The following is a 12699-nucleotide window of genomic DNA, read 5'->3' on the forward strand; positions in this document are numbered from 1 at the left end:
TATAACATCTGCACAGGAGTCCATTTAGCTCTTACATAGCCTTGAGCAGTGGGCAGTTCCTGTAAGGTTACTGGATAGATTAAGATTGGCTATTTGAAAGCCTTAGGCTTTTTCTCTGTAACTGTATAATTCAGTGCTGAGATTGGTTCACCTTTAAATTCTTCTGTCTGGGTCTGAATTTCTCTATGATCTTTTTTAACAAATTTTTCTAAAATTTTTATCTTGGCACTCATATTAACAAACTTTTTTAATGATATAACAAAAAATACCAAACAGATAATATTTCAAATTGACATTACATAATCCCATCTACATTAATTATCCTCTCATTTAATTGTTCCATTTTTAGACCACCTAATGTGTTATCAAACAGAGACCAAACACCCTCCATGGTAAAAATGTTTCCCATTTTTTAATGTGGGAAAAAACTTTCTTTTAACTAATTCCTCCCTTAAAGAAATCCCAATTGACTCACCAAGTCTGCTGACAGTGACAGTTCAGATGATGGTGTGGAAGCAGCCTGAGGAGGGGGTCCAGAGAAAGCCACAACCCACTGGGAGAGGGGAGAAGCCAAAGAGCCAGGGAGAACATGCAAAAGCAACTAATTCTGGCATGTTTGGAGCCTGGGCCTAGGGAGTTTGCTGCAGAGAGGCTGCAACAAAACCTTAGCCAGGGGTTAGGGACTCCAGCCCACATGGGGTGGAGACTCTGGCCACATGCAGCTCAGGTCTGAGATGGGGCCTACAAGGCCACAGGCAAGCAGTTTTTTTGTGAGTTCATGCCCCACAAGTTGGATGCCAGATGTCATTTGAGTCTTAGATGATCTTTTAATAAAAATCCCAGAGCCAGATATCAGGGTGAAAGCTGAAAGATCAGAGAAGCAGAACAGCCAGGCACTAGTTCTTACCTCTATGAAATCCTCAGTCTAATGATAGTGAGTTCCTGTTTCATCACACCTTATATATCTTTCTCTGGCAAGACATGACTTCCTGGGATTAAAGGCATGTGTGCTTCCCAGTAATAGGATTAAAGGTGTGTGCCACCACTGCCTGGCTCTGTTTCTAGTGTGACCTTGAACTCACAGAGATTCAGACAGATCTCTGCCTCCCAAGTGGTATGATTAAGGGTGTGTGCCACTGCTGCCTGGCTCTGTTTCCAGTGTGACCTTGAACTCACAGAGATCCAGACAGATCTCTGCCTCCCAAGTGATAGGATTAAGAGTGTGTGCCACCACTGCCTGACCTCTATGTCTAATCTAGTGACTGGCTCTGTCCTCTGGTCCTCAGGCAAGTTTACTAGGGTACACAATATATACCACATGTGTAGCACTTTACCTGACTCAGGAAATTAACCACTACAAATGGATGAATCTTGTGTCATTTATTGTGCTGGCCACTTTGACAGATATTAACATATACAAATGCACACACAGAGCAAAACATTTTACAATTATAAGCACAGATAGTTTTAAAATATTTGATTCTACAGCTTGTAAAAATGATACAGTATACAGTCTTCATTTCCGGGGACAAATTATAAAGAACTGCTTCTTTAGAGCCACAAACCCAAAACTTGAAATGTCAAGATACATATTCTTCTCCTCTAAGATCTCCAAGACAGTCATTAGTTGTTTTCAGGACAGTCATAAATCCTGCCAAATTAGTTGATCTAAAACCAACTCAAATACGTGTCCTTCTCATCACCCTTTGCATCATTTGTTGTTGTTTAGACCTTAATATCTGTATCCTGGGCTTCTATGGCTGAGTATGGGAATAGGGGAGCTAAGCTTTCTTTGGAGAATTATTATGTACCCACTATGACATGAAGCCCTTTCCAATAATTGAACAAGACCTCTAAAATAAAATTCCATGTTAAAACAAATTAGAAGCCTCATTTCCTCTTCTCCCTTCCTTCTTATAGATGAATAATACAAATGGAACTCCAGAAATGGGAATTTTAGCACTGATATTGTGCTATTGTATGACCTTGAGTAAAGTAGTACACCTATCCGAACCTTTCCTTTCTTGTATAGAAAATGAAGTTGGTAGACTCTATCCTTTTTGGAAAGATGCTAAAAAGAAGATGGAAGTGAATCAAATGTGTCCTGTCGCCCACATGGCAATGAGGGAAGCACTGTGGAAAACTGTGCTGTGATCCAGCCACAGTTTAGGGAACTTATATAGGAAGGAGAGAGTCTTTGTAGAGATTATTCTTTCTAGAAAACTTTTGTAAAGGAATTAAGTTTGACTGAGCCATGGGAGGGCATAGTATATGATAGCTAGAGTTAAGGAATAGAATTTTGGCTTTAGAGTTGAGCTTGATGTTAACCCAGGAAGAAAAAAAAAAAAAAAAAAAGAACAGAAGAGCAGAGCATTGTGCCTGGGAGTTAGGAAATGGTACAGAATAGTTGAGAATCCCTCCACTTGCATCCTAAAGAGCTCTAAATTCATATTGAATCAATTAAACGATGAAAACAAATTGGTCATTGAAGGCTATGTAACTGGAACTTCAAGGTAATAAGCTGTTCTTCCTGTTCTAACTCCAACCTAGACTCTAAAGATAGATAGCACTCAAATTAACACTTGTCAAAACTAATGGTATTATCTGGCCACCTAACAGTCTTGAAAGTGCCAGTTCATCACCAAAAGCTAAAACTCTCATATTTTTCAGATACCTTGATGGATCAAATTTTACTGCAAGAAATGGATCATATATCAAAAGGTTAATGCCTAGCCATTTCTCGCTCAGCAATTCTGTGGTCACTGAGCTGCCCAGCACAGAGAGGCAGTGAAAGTTCACTTGACCTCTATCATGCAGAGAGCCTCAGCAGTCTACCCCAATAGCCCCCAGAGCAGCCTGGCACTGTTATCATGCCTGTCTTCCTGCCTGGAAGAGTCAAAGAAACTTCCTATAGAGATGCAATCCCCCATAACCTGATAGTGCTTGACCAGAACATTTATTATCCTTTTAATAGTCAAAATACATAGATTCCTGCTGTCTCTGGAGATGATGAAATCATCTATTGCTCTCTTGATTTAGGGTAAGTTAGAGAGAGAAGATATGTGTGCAGTGTATGACATAACTAAAAGAGCTCAAATATCTAATTAGCTGTAAGAATCTTGGTTCCCTCTGCACTTTTGACAGAATTGCAGCTGTCAGATTACAGTAACAATAGTTTTATTCTCATTGCAAGATGTATCTGAGAATAATTAGACAAGATGTTTTGTAACACAAATACCACTCTGATTTCTTTCAGGATACTTGAGGATGACCTGAAGCTGAGCAGTGATGAAGATGACCTTGAGCCTGTGAAGACCTTGACAACTCAATGCACAGCCAATGAGCTCTACCAGGTAGGAGGATCTAAGATCTTTGCATTGGGCCTGAAGTGGGTGGACACAAAGAAATACAATGGCTTTCATAAACACAGCCTATTCCTTTTTCAGGGAGAGAAAGAAATAAAGATGATCGTATTTAGGAACAGGTGAAATCAACTTTCACTTTCATTAAAGCTACAGCAAGTAGATGCTGTGCTCTTTAAAACCAATTTCACTTCCTTCCATCTCTCTGTTTTCTGTACACAAATACTGCTCATCAATAAGCCATAGAGAGTACTGTCTTTCTGTCTTTTGAACAACTTGCTGTATTTAGGTGACATGTCATGTCCACTAGGATGATTCCAGTGTGAAGCTTAGCATTTACACCCATTAATTTTGGTGTAAATGTGACTGCTCCATTTCTTCTTCAAGATGCACAATGGAACTGAGAATGAATGTTGCAGCAACATGCATTCATCAAAAGCTTTTAATTGTCCTTGATTTCTTCTGTTCTGTACTATTAGTATTCTCAGTACTTTCTCCCCAAATGAGATGATTGTAATGTTTTTTTTTTAATCATTTCTGATGAGATTGCACTTCTTGGTTTTAAAAAGTAAAATAGCATTATAAGTACCAGCAATGGTGTATAATATCAATGATCCCTGTACAGTTTTCCAAATGTAGGGTTCTGGTTATGCCACCAAATATGGAGTACACAAGGCAGTTTTGATTATATATAAATCTTGCATATTTGCAAGTTTAGTGAACTATCAAGAACAAGCACAAGTAGAGTACTACCTCCACCCTCACAACCTCACAGCTGTTTCCAAGGTTCTGGCTGTGCATTTACCAAATGCAATCAGTCCCTCTCTTCCTTGACTTGTGGGCTTCATAACAAATGTGAAACACACACTTCATTTGCAATGTCTGTCATTTCTGCTTTCTGCATTTAATATGCCAATAACAAGAGCATCACATTTGTAGATAAAACAAAAACAAAGCAAAAATTCTACATCATTGATTTTTGTAGCTGCGACCTTAAATTTTAATGTAAATGTTTAGATCAGATTGTAGTAATAACTGAGAGTAAATTTTGAACATTGATTTTCTCTCTATGTGAATATATAAATGTACTCTGCTTTATAATTCATAGTATCATTTTTTTGGTATTAAGTTAAAAAGTGGTATCAGACTCATTGACCTGAATCATCTGAGATTTTAAGATAACTTTGCTGATAGCATTTAAAGTACTGATACAGAATGATGAGTTGGAAGCATCTATAGCCTGCTGCCTTCTGACCAGACATAGCTAAAGTTCCTTCATTCAATAGAGAATCTGAAATGGCCACAGTATAGCAAAATGATAGAGTTCAGGAAGCAGGAAGTGCTCACAAGGTTTCAGGCATTCACAGAGAAGCCACTATAGAGAGTTTTGAGGACAAGTTAAGAAATTTAGAAGGCTATAGTCATTTGGTAGTAATGACAACATTTGGTGAACAGTGGATTTATGAGACTTAGCACACTTTTACAAGAGTATATGATTTAAAACTCTTTTTTCTTTTATTATTAAATATTATATAACATAAAATTAAGTATTTATAAATTCATAGTTTAGTGACATTCAATATATTGACAGACTTGTACATCCATCACCAATCCCAAAATATTTTCATTATCCCAAATGGAAACTCTATACCCATGAAATATACTCATTCATCCTTTCCCTTAATCCCTGAGGGTAGCTCACTAATCTATTCTTTTTATTATTAAGAAATTTTCTATTTACTTTACACACTAACCACAGATTCCCCCCCTTCCCTCTTCCCAACCCAGCCTTCCCCCCAACCCACTCCCCATCCCCACATTTTCCAAGTCAAGGTCTCCCATGGGGAGTCAGCAGAGCCTGGCACACTGAGCTGAGGCAGGTCCAAGCCCCTTCCCCCTGCACCAAGGCTGTGCAAGGTGTCACATCCTAGGCACTGGGCTCGAAAAAGCCCACCCATGCACCAGGGATGGATCCCAATCCCCCTGACTGGGGGCCCCACACACAGTCCAAGCTAAACAACTGTCTCACATATCCAGAGAGCCTAGTCAAGTCCTATGGTGGCTCCACAGCTATTAGTCCATAGTTCATGGGTTTCCACTACTGTGGCTGGTCATCTCTGCATGTTTTCCCATCATGATCTCAACATCCACTGCTCACAGAATCCCTCCTCTCTCTCATCGATTGGATTCCTGGAGCTCAGCCTGGTGCCCAGCCATGGATCTCTGCATCTGCTTCCATCAGTCACTGGATAAAGACTCTATGATGACAGTTAGGGTATTCACTAGTCCAGTCACCAGAGTAGACCAGTCCAGGCATCCTCTCGACCACTGCCAGTAGTCCAAGGTAGGGTCATTCTTGTGGATTCCTGAGAACTTCCCTGGCATCCTGCCCCTTCCTATATTCCCATGATGTCTTCATTTATCATGGTATTTCTTTCCTTGTTCTCCCACGCTGTCCCTGTTCCAGCTTGACCCTCCCATTTCCTTATGTTCTCATGCCCCATTCTTTGCCCTCTATTACTCCCCACTCCCAATTTGCTCATGTAGGACTCATCTATTTCTCCTTTGATGGGCTATCTATGTGTCCCTCTTAGGGTCCTCTTTGCTAACTAGCTTCTCTGGAGCTGTGGGTTATAGTCTGGTTATACTTTGTATTACATCTAATATTCACTTATGAGTGAGTGACATACCATGTTTGTCCTTCTCAGTCTGGGTTACCTCACTCAGGGTGATATTTTCTAGTTCTATCCATTTGCCTTCAAATTTCATGATATCATTGTCTTTTTACTGCTGATTAGTACTCCACTGTGTATACATGCCATATTTTCTTTATCCATTCTTCAGCTAAAGGGCATCAATGTTGTTTCCAGGTTCTGGCTATTATCAATAATGCTGCTATGAAAATAGTTGAGCAAGTGTCTCTGTGGTGTGATTGAGCATTTCTTGGGTATATGCCCAAGAGTGGTGTAGCTGGGTCCTGAGGTGGATTGATTCCCAATTTTCTGAGAAACTGCCATACTTATTTCCAGAGTGGTTGCACAAGTTTGCATTCCCACCAACAGTGGAGGAGTGTTCCTCTTGCTCCATATCCTCTCCAACATAAGCTGTCTTCAGTGTTTTTGATCATAGCCATTCTGACAGGTGTTTAAGATGGTATCTCAGAGTTGTTTTGATTTGTATTTCCCTGATGACTAAGAATGTTGAGCAATTCCTTAAATGTCTTTCAGTCATTTGAAATTCTTCTGTTGAGAATCCTCTGTTAAGCTCTGTAGCCCAATTTGAAGAGTATTGGTGTTACCTCTTCCTTAAAAATCTGATAGAATTCTGCACTGAAATCATCTCGTCTGGGGCTTTTTTTGTTTGGGAGACTTTTCGTGATTGTTTCTATTTCCTTAGGGGCTATTGGTCTATTTAAATAGTTTATTTGGTCTTGATAGCTCACGAATCAATTTTTTTTATCCTCATGGATTTGCCTATTTTCTATAATGGGATGGCACAATGTGTGACCCTTTTAATATTTGGCTTCACTTACCATAATGATTTGTTTCCTAAGTTATTTAAGGTTGTACCATATACTAACACTTTATTCAGATTTATGGTTAAATAATATTCCATTGTTTGGATGAAGCACATTTTGTTTATCTGTTCACCTATTGATATTTCAGGCATTTCTGCCTTTTGGCTACTATTTAGTGCTGTTTTGTATACCTAAGAGCAAATATTTTCATGGACATTTGTATTGACACTTTTTAGCATAGAAAAATAAGTATAATCACTGTATAGTTTTTTATGTTTGTCTTACTAAGTAATTTAATACTTGACATTGTTTTCATCTGGGTAATAAGGGGCCATGTAAATAATATGGCATTATTAATTTGTCTTATTATTGGGACCATTCTATTTCCAGAAACATCAAGAACATACAAGTCACATATGCAGAAAGAAAATGAAAACACAAGTGTTTTTCCACATTCCTAGTGTAGTTTGCATCCTATTAAGGACTTTGAGAAATGATGACATGGATTTGGTGTGCTCTAAGATGGTGTACCCATGCTAAGACACTATTGAACAATAAGTATGAGAACAGACATATAGTCAAACAGATCTGAGTTTTAATCCTAGTCTTAGTAATTTCAAACTGAATGAATTTTAGCAAAAGTTCTAGTTTCTATAATGTAAAGATAACAGTAGCACCTACCCATTGAGTCATAGTAGGTTCAATGATGAAGTGGACCAATACATATCAAAGGACATGACAGACTAAAGCTTAGGGCATAACAGTTACACATCACTTTATATGATATTCATCATTGTTATGGCTATGTCTGATAAAATAAAAATTCTAGTATTCTTTGAAATATAGTTCTGTCCACTTTCCCTTTTCCTGTAAAGAATGGGAAGCTAAAGAGAACTACTAAATTAGGTACAGAAAAATAGCCAGCATGTTGACAAACTTGAATGAAAAGAATCCATCTTGTCTTAATGTTTATTAGTCGTGTATTCCTAACCATCAGAAATTAAAAGTATAACATTAAAAGTGTAGTTTCTGGACTGGAGATGCCTGGTAATAAGGCCTACTTCATACATACTAATTATATCACATTTGGAGAAATTGCCAAACATCCTGATGTCTCAGATTTCTCATGAGTGAATTAGGATAAAACAATCTTGTCTAATTCATAGGAGTGTTGAAAGGAAAAATTAGTTATGAGGAAGTATGTGGAAAACTTTAACCATGATAAATATGTGGTTATCCTTCCTTGTAGCCCATTTAGTGTTAACTGAAATTCTCTCTTAGATATACAAGGGAATAGACATTATTCTTCATTTTGGCTTAGGTGTCCATAGTATTTACTAAGAATTGGATTGAATGTTTTAACTGTCATTTAAGGGTATCAGTCAGGTATGGATGACATTAACTTCTCTGGGCCCTGGCAATTTTAAGTCAGCATCTTCAGGAATAAAAGCTAGGTCACCAATGACACTGTATCAAGTCCTCAGAAAATTACATGCCTCTGGAAGTTCTTCTTAAAAGGACTGGTGTAGACAGACAGTTGAATCATACACTTTGAATTCAGTTGGTCTCTTCTTTTTCTGAGATAGCTCTTGCTCTGCTCCAGAAAAAGGATTAAAGGCTCTCCTGTAATGCTGTATTCCCTTTGTTTCCCCTGTAGAAGCTAACCCCAAATAAGACAGAAACACCACTTTAAGTTCACAGAAGATACTACAAAGTTTGAGAACAGTGTTGGAATAAGAAATAATGCTTTGTATTTAGTGTTTGTGTGACGATTTCTGTTGCAATATTGTGTTTAAAAGAAAGAAAAAAACAGGTGGATTTCAATGGAATGGTTTTGACTGGGGGAGTCACATGATGTCTATCACTAGCTGATTGAATTTTGACTTGTCATCTGGGATTTTTGACATTTCAGATATATTTCCATCTCTAGACTTCCCCTTGCAAAATTATTGAATTACCAATTTCAAGTCAGTCATCCAGAGCAGGCAATAGTGCTATGATCATTTCACTGGGGATCAGTAGCTGGATACAAGATGATGATCTCCTTAGTGGGGATATATCACATTCTCTGCATAGCCTTGCCTCATTTGACTGAACCCTCTGTTTCCCTTTTTCTCAAATTTTTCTTCTTATGCTTCTTAGGATTAAAGGAACCCATGAAAATGGAAATTTAAACCTGGAATCAATTTTCATTTACAGCTGAAAAGCAGTTATTGATGCTGTGCTTGCAGTTCAATGAAAGATCTAAAGATGTAGACTTTGTGCTTCTCTTTCAATAGAAGCAGGCTAATCGGTCTCAACTGCTTTTTTTTTTTAACAACAGAATTATATTGACAGGATTATTAAAATTTCTGTCTTTAAAGTTTTAAGCACTCTAGAATTTGGTCAATTCCAAAGACTTTTCAAATGTATAGTGGCCAGCCTCCAAAACTCATCCAGTACATGTATAGAACCAGGTAAACCTTTGCTTATTATTTTACCAAATGATAGCACAGTATTTGACTAACCTAGATCCAAGCTTGTAGTATGCTGTCTTCTGGAGGCAGGATGCTCTGTGATGCTCGGTATCTGAAACTTTCTCAGATAAGGACATAGCTTTCTTATAACCCAACTCACCTCAGACTGATTGTATAGACAGACAGCATATTTCAGAAATATAAATATAAAGGACACACACACACACACACACACACACACACATTTCTAGAAATTGCCATTAGGACATTTTAACAGTAATGTTATCTTTTTATTAATATGAATCAGACTGAAAACATAGACTTCATTTAGCCCACTTAGAAATTCAAAAAACTTTTAATATGATTGGAAATGTTCAGTTAATGACTGGGTTCAGCCAAAGAATTGTAACTAAACCTTGGGGTTCTATGTTTTTTAGTGTTTTAAAATCATATAGTCTATAATAAATTAGATGGTGCATACTTTTAAAATATTCTCCATAAGGGCTGATAGAAATTGGTCTATATTCTGAAAATATGTTTATATTAATGCATTTAAATTCCTAAAAAAATAGTCAAACAATTTAAAATTTCTTTGAGATCAACACATTCTAATGTCTTGTTTCTGGATATATTACCTAAGTAGTTTCAATGTACCCAAATTTGTTTAGCTGCATAAGAATTAGTCTAACACCCTTTGAAACATACACCTAATTCAAAGTTAGTAGCGATCATGTGTACTTTTCAATTAGAAGCTGAGGTATCTCAAACATATTAGAATTATAGAAAAAATGCTTTTTTAGCTCTTGCCCTCCACTTCATTATTTTAATTCATGCTTTCTCTGTAGATTTAGAACAACCTCACACATATAAAAACTCAATTTCAATACTTACTCTTGATTTTGGTTTTATATATGAAACATTTCTTGTTTGCTGGTGGGTTACTTTCTGACTAAGTTGCTATTTAATCATTTCAAATGACACAAAATTCCTAATAGTGGAAACCTTGGGCATTCTGACAGGTTTTAGATGAGCTGCTTATACCTATACTGAACTTCCCAAATACATTAGCCAACTTAAACTGAAAGCCTGATTTAATGAGGAAAAAATTGCTAGTGAAAAAGATGAAATGAATTTTACTCATGCTATCAGCTGGTTCTTTTAGAGTTGATATGCTGTAGTGAATATATTAGTTGTGACAACAGATACTCTTCCCTGCTGTAATCATTCCTGTTTTGTGACCACAGCTCTACCTCATCACGCTGAACAAGTTGTTGCCTCCCCAAGGTTTCACCACATTTCCATTTACTTTGTTATCAGCAGAAAGGCTAGGGAAGGCCTCTTTGGTAATGACATCAATATGGAATACACAGCAAGAGAGGTCAGCCTCTCAGAAATAGAGAAACAGCAGATTAGGTTGAAACTGGCTGCAAAATAACTTTAATAGCGTCTCTTAATGTAAACAGTTTATCTGTCATTGTCTTTCATTGAAATCCTCCACAAAATGATAGCGTTGGGACTGTTGAGTACAGAATGTAACTGAATAAAATCCATACATTGTCATACTCAGATGACCCAGCAATTAAAGAAAGAGAGGGCATTTTAATTTATTCATTTAAGACAAGAAAATAAATAGAATAACGTATAAGGTTAATAGAATAGCATTGGTCTTCATGGTCCCAAGATTGCATTTTCCATTTGGCTGTATTAGCATAGAGACTTGATTAATGAAAAAAAACTGCTTAAGGTTTGTATGATACGATTTTTCATATGCTTCTCGCAAGTCAGAAACCCATGTCTTGAATTTGTTCATTGTAATTATGTTTTTTGCACTTTTAGTACCAAATATTTTGGCTTGCAGTCTCTCTATAATGGAATGCCTTGAGCATGCAAAGATGCATAGAAGCACAATGCTTTTGTATGTTGGGCTTGTCATGTGGTTGGTAGGGACCATATGCTAGGTAATGTTTATTATACTTCATAAATTATCCGTATATGGGAATTTTTTATTGCAAATCCAATGTCTCTTTCACTAAGCTTGACACTTTTTTCGTAGTGAACTTAAATCAGACACTTGTAATGGTAAAGTGCTTGTGTTAGATTCAAACAGAAGTATTAAGTATATTTTAAATGTCTGAATAGATAACACTCATGTATGAGAAGATGGTCATAGACTTTCCATCCACAAGGGCATATAGCACAAGTTGCCTCTATAAAGATTATGGCAGTAGAAGCATCAGCTACCTCTGAGAAGCTACAGATCACTATATGCACATCTGAATTGAAGTGTCAGAAGAAAGAGGCATGACCATATTGCTCTTGTCACTGACCTTGAGCTGAAGTGGCCAAAGAGCAGTGTCCCTATCTCTGCTCTCAATCTATTCCCTGTTTTATTCAATTGTGTTACTTTTCTTAAATCCCTTTATCTCCCTAACTTCTGTCTTAATGCATGGGTGAAGCATGGAGGTTGTGACTTGTAGTCATTAGTAAGCAAGCTCAGGGAAATGTACCATGTGTGCATGAGTTTATGGGAAGCTTCCAAGCTTTGATTTTAATCAGAATTCTAGACTAAAATACAGATACATGAATGTATCTCATAAATTCTGGTAATAAAATACTTCTAAATTAAAAATGTAAGATGTTTAATTTGATATGCTGACTTTGAAACAAAAGTAACTGAGGTTTTGGTCTAGGTGTCAAGCATGCTTTTATCCTATACCCTCACCAATTATTGACCTTCAGATAGAAAAGCCACTAGACAAGATTTAAACACCAAGGATCATGTTCTGAATGGAACAGAGTTTATCTTATTCTTGGGCTTCCATGTTTACTTTTCTATTTATAACAAGAATAAAGAGCAAAAGAGTTGTCCAAATTCCAGATAGCTACAACTCTAACATTAGCCATTCAGAATAAAAGTGGCTTAGTAGGTTTTTTTTAAAGCAGAACTTACTAAATGTAAACAACCATACCGTCTTTTATCAAATATATATTTAAAATGAGTAGACTGTTTCACTAAAAATGTATAAATTTGCTCAAACTTATTATTTTGCTAATGGAGGTAGACAAGTTTCATATTTAGCCCCTAGTCATACATATGTATATTAAAATATAGGATGCTGGAGCTGAAAATGACAAAGAGATATTTCACTTCAGTTGCCTCATTTTTCCAATATGGAAACTGAGTATAATTCACTCAATATTTGCCATATGGATTAAAAATTGTTGTTCCTTCTTCATCCTGAACATAATGTGATCTGAAGGGACAGAAAAACTGATAACACTAGTGTGCTAATGATAAAGTTATTTGATCAGCAGCAAGTGTACTGATGTATGTTTTGGAAAATAAGAAGCACTAAGTATCTGC

General features: G+C 36.9%; 1 protein-coding gene across 8 annotated transcripts in view; it reads left to right on the forward strand.

Moving 5' to 3' along the window:
- Positions 1 to 12699, forward strand: part of Aff2 (ALF transcription elongation factor 2) — a 661131-nt gene that overhangs the window by 521468 nt on the left and 126964 nt on the right. For all 8 annotated transcript variants that reach the window (XM_052740412.1, XM_052740432.1, XM_052740449.1 and 5 more), the window contains one exon: positions 3257 to 3353. In XM_052740412.1, the coding sequence (XP_052596372.1) occupies positions 3257 to 3353 (97 nt within the window). The remainder of the gene's footprint in view (positions 1 to 3256; positions 3354 to 12699) is intronic.

The sequence above is a fragment of the Peromyscus californicus genome, unplaced genomic scaffold (assembly GCF_007827085.1).
Source record: "Peromyscus californicus insignis strain IS unplaced genomic scaffold, ASM782708v3 Scaffold_10__1_contigs__length_136768540, whole genome shotgun sequence".
NCBI lineage: Eukaryota > Metazoa > Chordata > Mammalia > Rodentia > Cricetidae > Peromyscus > Peromyscus californicus.